Source organism: Canis lupus, chromosome 18 (genome assembly GCF_011100685.1).
Source record: "Canis lupus familiaris isolate Mischka breed German Shepherd chromosome 18, alternate assembly UU_Cfam_GSD_1.0, whole genome shotgun sequence".
Lineage (NCBI taxonomy): Eukaryota > Metazoa > Chordata > Mammalia > Carnivora > Canidae > Canis > Canis lupus.
In genome coordinates, this window is record NC_049239.1 from 41,563,270 (window position 1) to 41,583,462 (window position 20,193).

General features: G+C 40.3%; 2 protein-coding genes across 2 annotated transcripts; one reads left to right on the plus strand and one right to left on the minus strand.

Moving 5' to 3' along the window:
• The first annotated feature begins 1,058 nt into the window (after positions 1 to 1,058).
• Positions 1,059 to 4,221, plus strand: DLA-79 (MHC class Ib). The gene is given in 8 exon segments (NM_001020810.1): positions 1,059 to 1,146; positions 1,354 to 1,626; positions 1,833 to 2,108; positions 2,701 to 2,976; positions 3,077 to 3,190; positions 3,821 to 3,868; positions 3,993 to 4,034; positions 4,193 to 4,221. Coding segments are annotated over 8 exon segments (1,146 nt in total).
• A 7,029-nt stretch (positions 4,222 to 11,250) lies between these two features.
• On the minus strand, positions 11,251 to 12,189 carry OR4A47C (olfactory receptor family 4 subfamily A member 47C). Its single transcript, NM_001388959.1, has one exon. The coding sequence runs from the start codon at positions 12,187 to 12,189 to the stop codon at positions 11,251 to 11,253; it is 939 nt and encodes a 312-aa protein (NP_001375888.1).
• Between the last annotated feature and the right edge of the window lie 8,004 nt (positions 12,190 to 20,193).

Here is a 20,193-nt window from a genome sequence, read left to right on the forward strand (position 1 = left end):
ACTGGATGTAATGACTACAAGAATGGAAGATGCAGAGAAATAAATAAATGCTATAGAAGACAATTATGAGCAATACTGAAATTGAAAAAAGAAAGAAAAAAATTCTGGATCATGAGAGTAGACAGGGAATTCAGTGACTTAATCATATGTAAAAAACAGTCATATCATATGAGTCCTGGAAGAAGAAGAGAGAAAAAGGAACAGAAGGTTTATTTTAGGAGATTATAGCTGAAAGTTCCCTAATCTAGGGAAGGAAATAGTCAACCAAATTCAGAAGACACAGAGAACTCTCATCTAAATCAACAAAAGCAAGTCAACACCAAGATATTGTAGTTAAATCTGCAAAATATTGAGATAAAGAATAATCCTAACAGCAGCAAGACAAAAGAAGTCTCTAACCTACAAGGGAAGACCAATAAGGTTTTCAACATCTCTCTGGAGAAACATGGTGAGGCAGAGGAGAGCGGGCATGATATATTCAACATGCTGAATGGGGAAAATCTGCAGCCAAGAATACCCTATCCAGCAATGTTATCATTCAAAACAGAAGAAGAGGGATCCCTGGGTAGCTCAGCGGTCTAGCGCCTGCCTTTGACCCAGGGCGTGATCCTGGAGTCCCAGGCAATATTGATAGATATAACCATAGCCCCCACACACAAAATCTTTCTTGGAGGTCCTCACTAACTTGTAGATATCCTGACAACGAAATGTTTGAGAATCACGGACTGCAGCAGTGAGACCATGTGACAAGAGCACTCCCTGCAGGAGAAGAGGGGTCAAGGACAAAGTCATAAATCCCCAGGCCTGTCGCTCAGGCTGTCCGCGCAAAGGCAGTGTCTGGGGCGGGGGAAGCCCTGCTTGGGGAGTCCCCACATGCGCTGGTTTCACTTCCTCTCACATCCTGCTTGAGGTCCTTCTGCCGGGATACTCGTGACGCGACTCCGGGTGGCATTCCCATTGCCAGTCGGGTTTCTAGAGAAGCCAATCGGCGTCACCTCACCGTGGCTCAGGGCTGACAGTGTCTCCTCTGCAACTCAGTTGCTGCCTGGAACACGTGGATGCCTGTCATGCGCCCCCGAACCCTCCTCCTGCTGCTGCTGCTGCTGCTGCTGTCGGGGACCCTGGGCCTGGCCCAGACCAGTGCAGGTGAGCCTGGGGTCCGCAGAGAAAGCGCCGCAGGCGGGGAGCGGGGAGGAAGCCCTACTCCACCCGGGATGGACCCAGGCCCTCACCTCCGCCTCGCCCACACCTCGGCCCCACTCACCTCCCGCCCCTGGCCCCTTCCCCACCGACCAGCCCCTAAGCCCCCGGGACCCCCGCCCGGGAGGAGGCTCAGCCTCTTGGCGCCCGCAGGCTCGCACTCCCTGAGGTTCTTGAACACGGTCGTATCCCGGCCTGGCCACGGGGAGCCCCGCCACTGGGCAGTCGCCTACGTGGACGACACGCCGTTCGAACGGTTCAACAGCGAACGCGAGGGTCGGCGGCCTGAGCCGCTGGTGCGGTGGCTGGAGCAGGAGGGGCCTGAGTACTGGGAAGAGCGCACGCTGAACTCCAGGACCTGCACACAGGTCCTCCGAAGGACGCTGAACGAAGTTTCGCAGGACTACTCCAATCAGAGCAGGACCGGTGAGCCACGGGGGCGGGTCCAGGTCGCCATCCCCGTCTCCGCCCACGGGCCGAGGTCGCCCCGAGTGTCTGGGGCCGAGGGCCACCCCGAGGCTGCGGGACTCACCCGTCCCCGTCCCCGAAAGGGAAGGAGACTCCTGGGGACGCGACTGGGTTTTGTTTTCAGTTGTAGACTTTCGTGCTGACACATCGTGGGGCGGGGCCAGGGTCTCACACCTTCCAGACTATAACAGGCTGCGACGTGGGACCTGATGGGCGCTTCCTGCGCGGGTACCAGCGTCACGCCTATGACGGCCTGGATTACATCACCCTGAGCGAGGACCTGCGCTCCTGGATCGTGGAGGACCCGGTGGCTCAGATCACTCGGCGCAAGTGGGATGCGGCCACTGTAGCTGAGAACCGTAAGAACTTCCTGGAGGGCAGGTGCTTGGAGTGGCTCCGCAGACACCTGGAGAATGGGAGGGAGACGCTGCAGCGCGCAGGTACCAGGGGCCTCCCCATCTTCACTCTGCTGGGGCTGGCTTCCCCCAAGGAAGGGAGGGTGGACTCAGTGTCAGAATACTGCCCCCTCCCACAGGTGGGAAGAAAGAGATCCATCTCAACATTCATATTCCCACTACAGAGTAATTCTTCAAAAGAGCTGCTTTCCTCTAGAGGACAACTGAGGAATCCAGTCTCCCTGGAGGCAGGTGGAGACCATCCCTGAAATAACTCATCAGAGTTCTCCTCCATCCTGGAAACCACCTTGTGAACCATGGCTTTCCTTCTCAAGGCCTTGTTCTCCATCGGAGAACATTTTTGGAGGTCTGACTCCAGGTTTTCTGAGTCACTGACCCTCTGCTGCAGTCCAGACCGTTAGTGTGTTCCCCACTCTAGACCTGCACTCTCCTGTCCTGGGATCTTTCCGTGATTCTAAAATGTTATTCCAGACAACCAAGTCTAGGCTGTGTCAGGGTTTTGTGCTTTTTCCTTCTAAACCAATTGTCCTCTCCATCCTCAGCATGGTCACAAGTGCTGCTTTAATGACCCATGAAGGTAACCCAGAGTGTGGATTTTCTGATTCTTCTTCTTCAGACCCCCCCAAAACATCTGTGACCCGCCGTCCCATCTCTGAGCATGAGGTCACCCTGAAGTGCTGGGCTCTGGGCTTCTACCCTGCGGAGATCACCTTGACCTGGCAGCGTGATGGGGAGGACCAGACCCAGGACACAGAGCTTGTGGAGACCAGGCCTGGAGGAGATGGGACCTTCCAGAAGTGGGCAGCTGTGGTGGTGCCTTCTGGAGAGGAGCAGAGATACACATGCCATATTCTGCACAAGAGCCTGCCCAAGCCCATCACCTTGAGATGGGGTAAGGAGGGGTTTGGCATAGACACTCTTCTCAGAGAACAACTGTGAGGTCATGACTCAAGCCTGAGGTCTGGGCCCCTCGCCTTCCCTTCCCTTTCCAGAACCACCTCCTCAGTCCACCATCCCCATAGTGAGCATCATTGCTGGCCTGGTTCTCCTTGTGATCACTGGAGCTATGCTGGTTGGAGTTGTGATATGGAGGAAGAAGCACTCAGGTAGGGAAGGGAGTGGGGGGAATCTGAGTTTTCCTGTCCTACTGGGAGGTTTCAAGCCCAAAGTAGAAGTTTGTCCTGTCTTGTTAATAAGAAGTGCCATCTGGAGTAGCTGGGTGACTCAGTGGTTGAGCATCTGCCTTTGGCACAGGTCACGATCCCGGAGTCCTGGGATCAAGTCCTACATCAGGCTCCCTGCTCAGCACAGAGCCTGCTTCTCTCTCTGCATATGTCTCTGCCTCTCTCTGTATGTCTTTCATGAATACATAAATAAAATCTTTTAAAAAGAGACAGAAAAAGAGGTACCATCCACATACATGTGCTAGCCAGCTGCTAACATTCACTCCTTAGTAAAGACTTGTGCAAATGAAGGACAGATTTTTCACCTTTCTATTCTGGCATTGGGGACCTGAGCCCTAGCAGCTGAAGGTAGGGGGAATTCCCTGATACAGACAGACCTCCGGGAAGACAGTTGGCCCAGTGCCCCTACATATACTTTCTCTGTGGTCTCCGATACAGCCGTGAGTCTTCAGTTAACAGTCCTGGAAACTGCATTTTGGTACAGGACTAGGGTATTCCTTTGGATACCATAGCCTTCTCCTTAGCCTCTGACATGATATTTTCTTCCCACAGGCAGAAAAGGAGGGAGCTACTCACAGGCTGAAAATAAGTATGGAGGGAGTGATCCTTGAGACCCTGGGATAGTATAGATAGGACCCCATGGGGGAACTCAGCCACCCTATATAGCTCCTCCTTTAGTCTCATCTCTTGTGGGTTTTGACCACATCCTGTTGTTCTACCGTAGGCAGTGCTCAGGACTCTCAGATGTCTGTCATGGCTCCTAATGGTGAGACCCTGGAGGGCCTGAAGCCAAGGGGAGTGGTTGGGGCAGAGGGGACATGACTGGGTTATGAGGATTCTTTGAGTGGAACATTATAAGCATGTGGAGATGTCAGCACTTAACATGATTGACCTGAATTTGTTCATGACTATTTTCTTTCACAGAGCAAGCCAGCTGCCTTGTGGGACTCTGAGTGATGCAAGATTTGTTCACACTCCCACTTTTTTGACTTCAAGAGCCCCGGATATCTCCATCTGCTAATGGTGTCTGAAAGTGACTCTGTTCCTATTAGCATAATGTGAGCAGGTGGGGAAATTGGCCCACCTCTACTCATCATGTCCCTTCCCCCAACTGACCTGTGTTCTTTCCCTAATCTGCTTTCCTCTTCCAGCAGAGATGGGACTGGGTCATTACCATCCTTGTCTTTACTTCATATTTGGCTGGGAAGTAATATTTAACTTGTCTTATTCTGTATGTTAGTAAATTGAACACCAATAAAAAAAATAAATTAAAAAAAAAGTTAAAAAAAAAAGAAAATCTGGATATGACTTTGTTTTTCCTATTCTTGTCATATAAAATTGGCATGGTAATAAAGTAGAAGACTCTTAAAGTTGAGATACGAAATAAATGGAAGCACTGAGAACCTTCCAGAATCTGCCAGATTGCTGTGCTGTCTGTTGTAGGTGGACCAGGAGAGGCTGTGAGGAGCCAAGTGTGGACAAAACCCTGCCTGGTCAGTACTCAGTACATTATGGGCTTTAACATGGTCACTCCCCAGTTGAGTCATCTTTGCTATAGCTGGTCACTTCAGTGGAATTTTGTCACACCAGGACCTGTGATCACAGGGACTCAGACATCACCTGTCTTTATGACTATGGGCATCAAGAGCTTCCTATGACCAGGTCAGCTTAGGCCCCAGCTTGGATCAAGCCCTCAGCCCCCAGCTTTTGGGTGTTCTTTCTCTTTGTTAATATAGAGAATTAGGTCTATTTTTACTCTCGTGTGTAAGTTCTGGTCTTATTTTCTCTGGTGTTCCCCTGTCTGTGATGGTCGCAGGAGTCCTAAGCCTCTCATTGTTTCCACAAGACCCAGTGAACCCTTGCACATAGGAGTCTCTGTGGTATCACAAGATGCATTTTCAGATCATTCATCTCTTCTCCTCCTTCTAGGGCTATTCTGGATTATTCTTTCCATTTTTTCCTCATCTTTTTTAAAAAGGCAGATTCTGGAGTTAGAGAAAAGATCTGACTGTTTCTAATCTTTATTAAATTAGTTAGTTTCTGTCTTCTCTGCTCATCTACCTGCTCCCTACCCATAGATCTAGTGATCTAGTTCTGGTTCCACTTCTAATTCATAGAGTGATAAAGCAGCGTCTAATTTCAATTCACATTTGTCTGGCATACATGACCCATTAGCCTAGGTACAACTTTTTCTGAAGGAGAACTATAATTGTTTCCTGTGCTGTGCAGGGGGCGGGTGGTATGGAATAGAGGCAATCAATGGAGGTTATGGGGGGAGATCAGCAATGAGGAGAAAAGCAACACCATGTAACAGCTATGGCCTGAGGATCATCTGGAAGAGAGAGGGGGCAGTATGCTGGTCACTCATTCAACTGATAATTGTCAGACACAGGAACACTATTTTAACATCTAAGACACTTCGGTGGACTAGAAATGGGCTACATTTGCCCACCTTGTGAGGCACATGTTCTGGTAGTAAGGGGCAGAACAAGGGAAGAGTGTATGTTAGAAGTTGGGAAGTGCTTCGAGGAAGGTGACCCAGAGTAAACCTGTGTGGGGACAGGAAATATGGCTACTTTACTATAGCGGTGAGTGTGAGCCCACCAAGAAGGTGACCTCTGAGATATTTGAAGGTCATGAAACAATTGTTTAAGTGGTTATCTGGGGGAAGTCCTCTCAGGCAAGGGAAACTCTAGTGCATATGCACTAGGGCAAGAGCATGTCTTGTGTTCAAGGAAGGGTGAGGAGGCCACTGTAGCTGGAGCAGACAGCAATTGAAATGAAGTCAGATGTTAGGCCTTAACATTAGAAGGGCTTGGAGTTTCCTCTGAGTGAGCTATGGAGTTGTAAGACAGTTTGTTTTTTTTTTTTGTAAGACAGTTTTGAAAGATAATCCATTCAATACAACCTCTCCTTAGAAGCATCTGTTGGCATATTAGAGACCCTTAACTCCAGGAAACAAACTGAGGGGCCCTAGAGGGGCAGTGAATGGGAGGATGGGCAAACTGGGTGATGGGCATTAAGGAGGGCACTGGATTTAATGAGCACTGGGTATTATATGCAACTAAGAAACCACTAAATTCTAGCCCTGAGATTAATAATACAGTGTAAGTTAACTAAATTGAATTTAAATAAAAAATTTAAAAAATAATAACATATATACATTTCATATATTCACTTTGAAATATACTTTAATATTTATATTTCTTGTGCATAATTCACATTTTATATTTATAATTTATAAGATATATATCTATATGTATGTATGTGTGTGTTTCCATATAAACATATAGTTTCAATTAAAACAACTTGGAATCTGTTGTTCAAAACAAGGAGCAAGGAATCCATGACGGTATACTTTCAGAGAACAGAAATTTTTTCCAGTTTTATTGAGAATAATTGACATATAACCTATTGTAAGTTTAAGTGTACAACGTTTTGATCTGATACATTTTTATGCTGCAAAATGATTACCACCATAACATTAGCTAACACCTGCATTGTCTCACATACTTTATTGTTTCTTTCTTTGTGGTGAGAACATTTCAGTTCTATTCTTTTAGCAAGGAGAGTTTTTCTTGTCAAGCTCATACCACTTCTTTAATCTGCCACCTGGCTGTACCCCTTGGGAGAGAAACCTCCCAGCACATTTTGCATTTTTCTTCCTACAAAAAATCATTTAGATTTGTACGTAAAGGAGAGGAATAAAGATGGCAGAGGAGTAGGAGAAGCCTAAGTTTGTCTCGTTCGAGTACAACTGGACAGTTGTCAAATCATGCTGAAAACCTGAGAAATCAAAGATCTAAGAACACAAATGCTGCACCTCTAGGAGTAGAAAGGCAGGAAGGTGCAGAAGCTTGGAAGGCAGGAGGTGCAGAGACTTGAACTCTGTGTGATAAAACTGAGGATATGGGGGAGGAGAATGAGCCTGCTTAAGGAGGCTACTGCAAAGTATTATAAGGAGCAGAGCCCCACACTGACACTTTTAGAAGTCTGCTACAGTGGAGGAAGGGCCTGGCCTAAAGGTAGTGAAGCAGGTGGAATCCCAGGCATGACAACACAGTCTCAGGATCCCCAGGGTCCCAAGAAGAATGAGGGTGCCTGAATGTAGTAGAGTTCCCTAGACATAAGAGGGAGGAAGCCAGCATGAGAACAGTCTAGGTGCCAGCATTCTGCTCTGTGTTGCCATATACTGCAAACTGTGGCATGGTCCTAGGACCTCTCTCCTTGGATGAGTCCAGCAAAAGGCAGAAGCATGAGAAATCCTGCCCCTCTCCTGTGAGGAACAGTATGGATCCACCTCAAGGGAGTCCTTAAAATTTGGAGTACTGAAACTCAGTCACAAGCTCAAGATAAAAATGCTCAGTGACAGGCCAGATGGACACAGAGTTGACAAGAAGACAAGAGTGATTAATTGCTTTTCTGTGAGGGCTCATTGGAATGGGAGACCAATGCTTTCAGGTTAGCTCAGAAGCTAGAGAGGGCACAGCAATATAAATCCTACCCATCAGTGCTGAAAGCCTTCAGGGCCCAAAACAGTGCCACCTACTGAAGTCTAGAACTGCTTATACTGAGCCCTGCTTCCCTGTGCCCTGGAGAAGCATTTCCACTAGGGCAGAACCACTTGAGAATCAGTGCAACAGATGCTTTCTCTGGAAAACCAGCACAAACAATTCATTCTCACCAGGTTTTAATCATAGAGGACTACAAAAGCTTCAGCTCTTGAGGAAAGCAATATATAGAATTCTTTATATTTTCATTTAATTTTTAGTATAATTTTTTGTTATTTTCTTATTTTTCCATTGTTTTCTTTTTTCTTTTTTTCTTTTTTATATACCTTATTTTTTTGTTTCCTTTCATATTATTTTATTTTATTGTTTTACTTTCCTTTTGGATTCTTGTGCTTTTAACAAGACCAAAACCCTCCCAGGATCTAGTTTTTTGTTTGATTTTTTAGTTGCTGTTATTGTTTTTGTTCTTTATTTTCTTTTTCATTCATCTTTTATTTTCTAGAAAAAATGACAAGATGGAGACATTTACCCCACAAAAAAGAACAAGAGGCAGTACTCCCTGCCAGGTATTTAATCAATACAGATATAAGTAAGATGAACTACAACTTAAAACAGTGATTATAAAGACACTAGCTGGGCTTGAAAAAAAAAGCATAGAGCACACTAGAGAATCCCTTACTGTAGAAATTAAAGAACTAAAATCTAGTCAGGTCAAAATTAGAAATGTTATTACCAAGATGCAGTCCCAAATGGAGGCCATGAAAAGAAGGATAAATAAACCAAAAGAGTGAATCAGTGATACAAAAGATTAAGTGATGGATAATGAAAAAGCTGAAAAAAAAGAAAGAAAGAAAATAGATCATGAACATAGACATAGGGAACTCAGTCATTCCATAAAGCAAAATAATATCCATATTCTGGAAGTCCCAGAAATGAGAAGCAACAGGAAAAAGAGGTAGAAGATTTATTTAAATGACTTATAGCTGATAACTCCCCTAATCAGGGGAAGGAAATAGGCATCCAACTCCAAGAGGCACTGAGAACTCCCCTCAAAATTATCAAAAATAGTTCAACACCTTGGCAGATTACTGAATCTTGGAAATTACAAAGATAAAGAAAAAATCCTGAAAGTAGATTAAGGTCCTTAACCTACTTTACCTATAAGAGGTCCTTAACCTACAAGGATAGACACATAACGCTGACAGCAGACCTGCAGTAGATCTGTCCACAGAGACCTGGCAGGACAGAAAGGACTGGCATAATATATTCAAGGTGCTAAATGGGGAAATAAAGCCAAGAATTCTTTATCCAGCAAGACTCTCATTTAGAATAGAAGGAGAGATAAAGAGTTTCCAGTACAGACAAAAGCTAAAGAATTTGTGAACACTAAAACAATCCTGTAAGAAATAGTAAAGGGGATCCTTTGAGGGAAGAAAGAGGCCAAAAGTAACAAAGACCAGAAAGGAACAGAGACAATCTACAAGGACAGTAACTTTACAGGCAATAGAATGGCACTAAATTCATATCTTTCAGCAATTACTCTTTTTTTTAGGATTTTTTAAAGATTTATTTATTTATTTATGATAGACACAGAAAGAGAGAGAGAGAGAGAGAGGCAGAGACACAGGCAGAGGGAGAAGCAGGCTTCATGCTGGGAGCCCGAGTGGGACTCGATCCTGGGACTCCAGGATCGCACCCTGGGCCAAAGGCAGGCGCTAAACCACTGAGCCACCCAGGGATCCCCTCAGCAATTACTCTTAATGTAAGTGGACTAAATGCTCCAATCAAAAGGCATAGGGTATTTGAATGGATTTTTTTTTTAAAAGACTCATCTATATGTCATTTACAAGAGATTAATCTTAGACCCAAAGACATCTCCAGATTCAAAGTGAGGGGTGGAGAACCATTCATCATGATAATGGACATCAAAAGAAAGCTAGAGTAGCCATATTTATATCAGACAAAATAGATTTTAAACCAAAAACTCTAAGAAGAGATGAAGAAGGACATTATATCATAATAAAAGGGTCTATTCAACCAGAATATGTAACAATTGTAAATATTTATGCCCCCAACTTGGGAGCAGCCAAATATATAAACCAATTAATTAAAAATTAAAGAAACTAATTAATAATAGTAAGAGGGGACTTTAACACCCCATTAATGCAAAGGACATGTCATCTAAGCAGAAGATCAAGGAAACAAGGGCTTTGAATGACACACTGGACCAGATGGACTTCACAGATATGTTGAGAGTGTTCCATCCTAAAGCAGCAGAATATACATTCTTTTTGAGTGCATATGAAACATTGTCCAGAATAGATCCCATACTGGGCCACAAATCAGTTCTCAACCAGTACAAAAAGACTGAGATTATACCATGCATATTTTAAGAAGACAATGCTATGAAACTTGAAGTCAACCACAAGAAGAAATTTGGAAGGACCACAAATACATTGAGGTTAAAAAATACCCTACTAAAGAAGGAATGAGTCAACCAGGAAATTAAAGAAGAATTTTTAAAATTCATGGGAACAACTGAAACTGAAAACACAACAGTTCAAAACATTTGGGATGCAGCAAAAGTGATCCTAAGAGGATGCTTATAGCAATACAGGCCTTCCTCAAGAAGTAAGAAAAGTCTCAAATACACAATCTAACCTTAACCTAAAAGAGCTAGAAAACAATCATTATATGGTTTCACTCATACGGGGAATATAAAAAGTAGTGAAAGGGATTATAGGGGAAAGGAGAGAAAAATGAATGGGAAAAATCAGGGAGGGTGACAAAACATGAGAGACTCCTAACTCTGGGAAATTAACACAAGGGGTAGTGGAAGGGGAGGTGGGTGGGAGGATGGGGTGACTGGGTGTTGGGCACTGAGGGGGGCACTTGATGCATTGGGTGTTATACTATGTGTTGGCAAATCAAACTTCAATAAAAAATATACCAAAAATAAAAATGAATAAATAAATAAATAAATAAATAAATAAATAAATAAATAATAAAACCTTCCTTTTTTATAAAAAAGGAAATGCACACATACATAAACAGATCTATATCTTATAAATTAATATAATATAAAAAACGAATTATGCACAATAAATATTAAAGAATGTTTTAAAATAAATACATAAAATAGATAAAAATTGTTTTCTTCCTTTAAATTCCTTATTTAAATTCAATTTAGTTAATATACACTGTATTATTAGTTTCAGAGATAAAATTTAGTGATTCCTTAGTTGCATATGATACGCAGTGCTCGTTCTAAATGAAGTGATCTATAAGACACTATAAACTTCACATTCTATGAGAAAGGGAAAATGTTATTATACCATAATCATCTTGTTTATTCTTTAATTAACTTAAATTCTTGACACAAAAAGAGTCAGATTCATTTTTTAAAGATTTCTACATTCTTAGAAAATGGAATCCAATATAAAATAACTCTCTTCATGGTAAATAATACACTTATCTACTGAAAGATATAGTATTTCTTCTCCATAGCTTCTTCATAGCATTTGTCATCTCAGAATTTCTCAAAGTGTAGATCAACGGGTTCAGCATTGGGGTTATGACTGTATAAAACACACTCAGGGATTTGTCAATGGGGAATGTCTTAGCAGGTCTTGCATACATGAAAATACATGGAACGAAGAAAAAGACCACCACAGTGATGTGGGAGCCACACGTCTGGAGGGCTTTCCGCTTCCCCTCTGGACTAAGGTTCTTTAGAGAGTGCAAGATGATACCATAAGAGATGAGCAAGAATGAAAACACAATAGTGCAGATCATCCCTCCATTGGCTACAACTAACAACCCAATAACATATGTGTCAGTACAGACCAGTTTCAGTAAAGGGTACATGTCACAGAAAAAATGATCGATGACATTGGGCCCACAGAATGGGAGCCCATGAATAGTGCTAAGTTGAATTACTGAGTGCAGAAAACCTCCAACCCAGGATACCACCAGCAGCACAACACACACCCATTGCTTCATGATAACCAAATAATGCAAGGGCTTACAGATGGCCACATAGCGGTCATAGGCCATCACCAGCAGAAGAAATATTTCTGTTCCACCAAAAAGGTGCTCTGTAAAGAGCTGAATCATACAAGAATGGAACGATATGGTATTTTTCGCAAAGAATAAGTCTGAAATCAATCTAGGGGATATAGAAGATGAATAAATGACATCCATAAATGATAAGTTAGCAAGAAACAAGTACATAGGTGAGCCCAGGGTCTTACTGAGAGATATAGTCACCAAAATGAGCAAGTTGCCCACCACAGTCAAAATATAGAAGAGCAAGAATATAACAAAAAGGACCTTCTGTTCCTTTGGATTCTGTGTGAGGCCCAAGAGGACAAAGTAAGTTACATTGTTTCTTAGTTCCATCTTCTGCATAGGAGCTGACTTCTCATATTAGAAGCAGGTGATCTACAAAAGGAGAGGGAAAACCATTAAATGCATTATTAGATCACTCTTCTATTGACTCATTTAATGAAAAGAATGTGGAAGATGGGGTTCTTGGGGCTCAGTCAGTTAACTCTCTCCCTTCAGCTCAGGTCATGATCTTGTGGATCTTGTGGAATCAAGCTCCACATTGGGATCTCTGCTCAGCAGTGAGTCTGCTTCTTCCTCTTCTATTATCTCTCTCTCTCAGTCTCTCTCAAATAAATATAAAATCTAAAAAAATAATAATAAGGCTGTGGAAGGAGTACCTGTTTATGTCACATGTGTAATGGACATTATGATTTCAAAGTTAAATAAGTCATAGTTTCCTATACTCATTGATATCATACATAATAATCATCAATGAAATAACTGCCATTATAAAAACAGTCACACAATGCAAAGAACAGGGGTAGGAATATATTAACCAAAGATAACTCAAAGAAGACTTCCCAAAGGAAGCAATGCTTTAGCTAAGTTTCAAAGGAAAAGAGTAAGGACAAGAAAAGAAGGCAAGGGAATTCCAAATAAAGGTGCACAGTTTATAAAGTCACAAAAGTGAAATACTTGAGAACCATTTAAGGTAACTGACATATTTAAAGTGAGTAGATCAATCTAGGAATGGAAGGCCACTGTCCTGGATTGTCTGTCCCCTCCTGGAGACCTCTTTCTTCTGGTCTTTGGTTGGTTATGACCCCTTTACTTGGCCAATAAATGGGAAAGCACTCCAGCATTGTATCTCTCTGTTAATTTTTAAACTTCATATATACAGCATCTCCAACTGTGGACATCTCCAATTAGAATTCAATTCAGTACTTCTGAAACTGAATTTTTTATTTTCCTCAGAAAATCATAGGTGTTTCCTACCTCACTAAATGGTACCACTTTCCACATCATTGCTCACATAAGAAATACCACAGTATCCTGCATGGCTTTCTTGCTTTCATATGGCATATTGATGCCTTTAACAAATTCTATTAACCTCCTTTAAAATATATCACAAACTGGATCATTTGCCTCCCCCCCCCCATCACTTATTCTTCCCCACTGCACTAACCCCCTCCCACCCCCTCCCCTTTCATTCTGGCTTCCATCAATTTGTTACCTGAAGCAGACAAATGATCCTTTCTAAATCTGATTCTGATCTATCACTCCACTGCTCACAACTACAGTGGATTCCAATCACACACTCACAACTTAATGAATCACATTTCACCTAACAGTAAAAGAAACTGTAATCCCCGTTTCATAGTTCAAGAAAGTGTGGCTCAGATCATGTAATTAATTTTCCAATGTCACCCATTTTTAAATGATAAAACTAGAATTGGAATCCAAGTTTGGTTTATCTCAAAGTGGTCTAACTTTTACATAATAAAGCTACTCACACAATTGCAAAGCTTGGTTTCCATTATTTTTTGTTAGTCTTATATGTGTCGCATATCCACAATTTGAAGGGACACTTTTTACTCACTCATCAGGACCTGAATCCTTCTGTCATCCAATCTGACAAGAGAGGGTAAAAAGATACATTCCTTGACAATATATTTATTTCCTTCAACTGTCTATTCATTTTATCCAGGGAGTCTTCTGGTTATTTAGTCAGTTGCTTTAACTTGCACTGTAGATTACTTCCTAGGAATTCCAGTTTCCACACAGAAAAAGAAAAAGGTATCACATTAGGATAATTTATTAAAAAGACAAATAAATCTCATCTTACATAAGAAGAGAGCAACTAGCCATTTGCAGGGGGAGATTTTTTTCAAATAACTTCATTCCCACTAATTTATAAAACGAAAAATATCATTCAACTGTTCAGTTGTCCTCATTCTGTCCTGTTAGTTTGCTCAGATAAGCTGACTTGATAATTCAAGAGATATTCTTGTGCTTTTATCGGTAATGCTTTAAACCTAACTGAAACCTCCTAAAAAATATGTATCAGTTGTTAGGAGCATAGAATCTTCTTCCCAATTCGAGCAAAGATCACTGGACATTTTATCCCTTCTAACCACATTCCTCATTAAGTCCTAAAATTGGAAAGTGTCCAAGACTGATTCTTGCTTAATTAAATTCACTGGGACTTTCAACAAAAACTCTGAAAATATCTGGATACAGGATTAGGTCAAATCACATAGTTTGAGCCAAAAAGATGTAACACAAACAAAGTATATAGCATTAGAACCATGATAAGACTAATTCCAGTCAGGAACAAAATTTCAGCCCAGTCATTTTGTGTAAGGGAAGATTAATTTATCATATATTTCCCCACTTGTCATAGTAAGTTTTATTTCCTTTTATTTAATAGACAATTTAAGTGTGGTTAGATATTTTATTTACTTACAGATTTAGACATAGTAACTATTAAATTATTAATTTATTTAACTTGAAGGTCCTGTTTAGCGCCAGGAACCATTCTATGAGGGAGAACATAGCAATTAGTGAAATAGGGGGGAAATTTATGCAAAAGGTCCTTCCAGCATGGGCCTGGTATACTCATAAAAGAGTCAGACAGCAAATAAGGGGACAACTTACTAAACTAATTATAGTCTTCATCAGAGTTAATATTATAACAAACAAGGTACTTAGGGAGAATTCTACTATGGAGAAGACCTTTCTTCAAAGGTGAAGCTTAGGCTGAGATCCAAAGGATAGAAGGTGGCTACCATCAGGAACATTGTTAAAGGCAGTAAAATTAAATAAAGATGCTAAGTAATTTGTTCTCACTCCAATGATGGTATGACCTACATGCAGAAAAATGCTAAAAATTTCCCCACGATTTTTATTACACTGCTATTGTAAAATGGAATGGTGAATGTAGGCACTCTCATCTTATTCCTGATAAGAGTGGGAAAGTTTTCAACCTTTCCCTCTTGAATGTCGTATTACCCATATTAAATCTGGCCTTTATATGTTGAAGTCAATTCCTTCTGTATCCAGTTTGTTGAGAAGATTTTTTTTTCATTCTTTAAGTGATTTTTACTTTACATTTCCGTATGTTTACAGAGCATCTAATTTCTTGTGCTATTGGCAAAAGGTATGTGAGAATTCTTTAGTATTTTTGCAACTTCTTTGGAAGTTTAAATTTATTTTTTTAAGATAAATAAGATATGTTATTTTACCTTACTTTGACCCTTCTTCAGTGGACTGTATTTCTTTTCTTTTCTTTCTTTCTTTTTTTTTTTTTTTGATGCTTATCCTATCCTTTTTATCTCTATCTTTAATTAGCATGCAGCTTTTGGCTTTGAGACATTATAAACAAAAGTACATGTAAGTTTCTTATCAATATATGGAAAAAACATATGAATATAGAATTTCTATATTATTTATACATTATTTTTCCATTTCCATTTATTGAAGTTCTATTTGCCAACATATAGTATAACACCAACTGACTGTTCATCCCTTCAAATGCCCTCCTCAGTGCCCATCACCCAGTTACCCCAACCCCCTGCCCATCCCCCCTTCCGCAACCCTTTGTTCATTTCCCAGTTAGGAGTCTCTCATGGTTTGTCTCCCTGTCTAATTTTTCCCACTCAGTTCCCTTCCTTTCCCTTATAATCTCTTTCACTATTGCTTATATTCCCTATATGAATGAAACCATATGATGATTGTCCTTCTCCAATTGACTTACTTCACTCAGCATAATACCCTCCAGTTCCATTCACGTCAAAGCAAATGGTGGGTATTTGTCATTTCTGATGGCTAATAGTCCATTGTATATATACATACCACATCTTCCTTATCCATTCATCTATCAAAGGACATCAGGGCTCCTTCCACAGCTTGGCTATTGTGGACATTGCTGCTATAAACATTGGGGTGCAGGTAGGTGAACTGTGTTTCTTTATGTAAATTGAAGTTTCTGTTTTGTTTTGTTTTTCTTCTATTTATTTAGTTAGTTAGTTAGTTGTAGGTTTTTATTTAAATTCCCATCAGTTAAAAAAATAAATAAATTCTAGTCAGTTAACATATAGTATAATGTTTGTTGCAGGAATAGAATTTAATGATTCATCGCTTACACACAACATCCAGTGCTCATCACAAGTGCCCCCCTTAATGCCTGTCAGCCATCTAACCCTTCTTCCCCGCACCTCTCCTCCAGCAGCCCTCAGTTTGTTCTAAGATTTTTTTTTAATTTTTATTTATTTATGATAGTCACAGAGAGAGAGAGAGAGAGGCAGAGACACAGGCAGAGGGAGAAGCAGGCTCCCTGCCGGGAGCCCGACGTGGGATTCGATCCCGGGTCTCCAGGATCACACCCTGGGCCAAAGGCAGGCGCCAAACCGCTGCGCCACCCAGGGATCCCTCTATAAGATTATCTTATGGATTTCCTCCCTCTGTTTTTATCCTATTTTGTTTTTCCTTCCCTTCTCCTATGTTCATCTGTTTTGTTTCTTAAATTTCACATATGAGTGAAATCATATGGTATTGTTATTCCTCAAGCTGACTTATTTCACTTAGCAAAATGCAGGATAGCTCCATTAACATCGTTGCAAAAGGCAAGATTTCATTCTTTCTGATGGCTGAGTAATATTCCTGTGTGTGTGTGTGTGTGTGTGTGTGTGTGTGTGTGTGTTTATACATACACACACCACCTCTTCTTTATCCATATGTCAGTCAATGGGCATTTGGGCTCTTTCCATAATTTGGCTATTGTTGATAATGTTGCTATCAACATCAGGGTGCAAGTGCCTCTTTGAATCGGTATTTTTGTATCCTTTGGTAAATACCTAGTAGTGCATTTGCTGGGACATAGATTAGTTCACTTTTTAAGTTTCTGAGGAACCTCCATACTGCTATCCAGAGTGGCTGCACGAGTTTGCATTTCCACCGACAGTGTAAGAGGGTTACGCTTTCTCCACATCCTCTCCAACACCTGATGTTTCTTGTGTTGTTCCTTTTAGTCATCCTGACAGATAAGAGATGATTTTTCATCCTGGTTTTGATTTGTATTTTCCTAATGATGAATGATGTCAAACATCTTTTCATGTATCTATTAGACATCTGGATGTCTTCTCCCCATTTCTTAATTGGATTATTTATTTTGGGGGTGCTCAATTTGATAAGTCCTTTATGGATTTTGAATACTAACCCAATATCAGATATGTGAATTACAAATATCTTTTCCATTCCAGGGATTGTCTTTTATATTTGTTGACTGTTTCCTTCACTTGCAGAAACTTTTTATCTTGATGAAGTCCCAATGGTTTTGTTTCATTTTGCTTTTATTTCCCTTGCCTTTGGAGATGTGTCTAACAAGAAGTTGTTGCAGCAATGTCGAAGAGGTTGCTGTCTGTGTTCTTCTTTAGGATTTGATAGATGCCTGTCTCACATTTAGGTCTGTCATTCATTTTGAATTTATTTTTGTGTATGGTGTAAGAAAATTGTCCAGTTTCATTCCTCTGCACGTGGCTGTCCAGATTTCCCAATATCATTTGTTGAAGAGACTATCTCTTTTCCATTACATATTCTTTCCTGCTTTGTTGAAGATTAATTGACCATATAGTAAAGGGTCCATTTCTGGGTTGTCTCTTCTGTGTCATTGATCAAGATGTCTTTTTTGTGCCAGTATTATACTACCTTGATGATTGCAGCTTTACAATATACCTTAAGGTCCGGAATTGTGATGCTTCCACTTTGGTTTTCTTTTAAACATTACTTTGGCCATTTTGGGATCTTTTGTAGTTCCATACAAATCGTAGGATTGTTTATTCCAGCTCTATGAAAAATGCTGGTGGTATTTTGATAGTGATTGCATTGAGTGTGTAGCTTGCTTTGGGTAGAACAGTCATTTTAACAATATTTATCCTTCTAATCCATGAGCATGGAATGTTTTTCCATTTTATTGTGTCATCTTCAGTTTCATTCATAAGTGTTCCATATTTTTCAGAGTAGAGATCTTTTACCTCATTGTTAGGTTTGTCCCTAGGTATCCTATGGATTACGGTGCAATTGGAAACAGGATCAATTCCTTTATTTCTCTTTCTCCTGCTTCATCATTGATATGTAGAAATACAAGAGATTTCTATATGTTCATTTTGTTTATCCTGTAACTTTGTTGAATGTGTGCATCAGTACTAGCAATTTTTTGATGTACTTTTTTTTGGGGGGGTGGGTTATTTATATGTATTTTTTTATTTTTAAGTTCGATTTGCCAACATATAGTCTTTAGGGTTTTCTACAGAGAGTATCATATCATCTATGAATAGAGAGTTTGACTCCTTCTTGCTGATATGGATTCCTTTTATTTCTTTTTGTTGTCTGATTCCTGAGGCTAGGGTTACAAGTACTATGTTAAATAAGAATAGTGAGAGTGGAAATCCATGTCTTGTTCCTGACCATGGAAGAAAAACTCTCAGTTTTTCCATATTGAGCATTATTTTACCTGTGGGTCTTTCCTATATGCCCTTTTTGATGTTGAGGCATGTTTCTTCTATCTCTACCCTCGTGAGGGTTTTTATCAAGAGTGAATTCTTTATTTTGTCAAAAGCTTTTTCTGCATCTATTTAGAAGATCATATATCTCTTGTCCTTTATTTTATTAATGAGGTAGGTAATGTTGTTTGATTTCCAAATACCAAACTAACTTTATAGCCCAGGAATAAACTTGTTGTGGTGAAAAATTCGTTTAATGTACAGTTTGATTTGTTTTCCTTGTATCTTATTAGAATTTTTGTATCCATGTTTCAGGGATATTGATCTGTAATTCTTCCTTTTTAGCGGGGTCTTTGTCTGGTTGTGGAGTCAAGGTAATGCTGGCCTTATAGAATGAGTTAGGAAGTTTTCCTTCCATTTCTATTTTTTGGAAGATTTTGAGAAGAACAGGGACGGGCACTGGGTGTTATTCTGTATGTTAGTAAATTGAACACCAATAAAAAATAAATTAAAAAATAAAAAAAATAAAAAATAAATGATTCATAGAATTCCCCTTGGAACCATCTGGTCCTGGACTCTTACTTTTGGGGAGATTTTTGATTTCTGCTTAAACTTCTTTGCTGGCTATGGGTCTGTTCAAATTTTCTATTTCTTCCTGTTTCAGTTTTGGTGGTTTATATGTTTCTAAGAATTTTTCCATTTCTTCCAGATTGCCAAATTTGGTGGCATATAATTTTCCCTAATATTCTTTTATGCTTGGTTATACTTCTGTGGTGTTGGTTGTGATATATCCTCTTTCACTCATGATTTTATTCATTTTGGTTCTTTCTCTTCTTTTTGATAAGTTAGCAACGTATTTATCAATTTTATTAATTTTTTCAAAGAACCAGCTCCTAATATCATTGGTCTGTTCTACTGGGGCTTGGGGAGGGGGCTGTTTTTTTTTTGTTTATATATAATTTATTTCTACTCTAATCTTTCTTATTTCCCTTCTTCTGCTGGCTTGAGGCTTTATTTGCTGTTTCTTTTCTACTTCCTTTAGGTGCAAGCTAAGGTTGCATATTTGAGATTTTTCTTACTTTTGAGTAAGGCCTGTTTTGCTATATACTTCACTCTCCTGACTGCTTTTGCTGCATCCCAAAGATTTTGGATGGCTATGTCTTCATTTTGATTTGCTTCCATGTATTCCTTAAATTTCTAGTTAACCTATTCATTTTCAGTAGGATGTTCTTTAATCTTCGTGCATTACTGTACTTTCCAAATTTTTCCTTGTGGTTGACTTCAAGTTTCATAGCACTGTGGTCAGAAAATAGGCATGGTATGATCTCAATGTTTTTGTAGCTGTTCAGGCCTGATTTGCAACCTAATATGTGATCTATTCTACAGGATGTCCCATGTATACTCAAAAAGAATGTGTATTCTGCTGCTTTAGGATGAAATGTTCTGAACATATTCCTTAAGTCCATGTGGTCCAATGTGTCATTCAAAGCCTTTGTTACCTTCTTGGTTTTCTGCTTACATGATCTGTCCACTGCTGTAAGGTGGGTGTTAAAGTCCCCTATTATTACTATATTGTTATCAATGA

What these genes read in the sequence shown, in the direction of transcription:
- OR4A47C (NM_001388959.1), bottom strand. Translation starts at nt 12,189, where the DNA reads ATGCAGAAGATGGAACTAAGAAACAATGTAACTTACTTTGTCCTCTTG.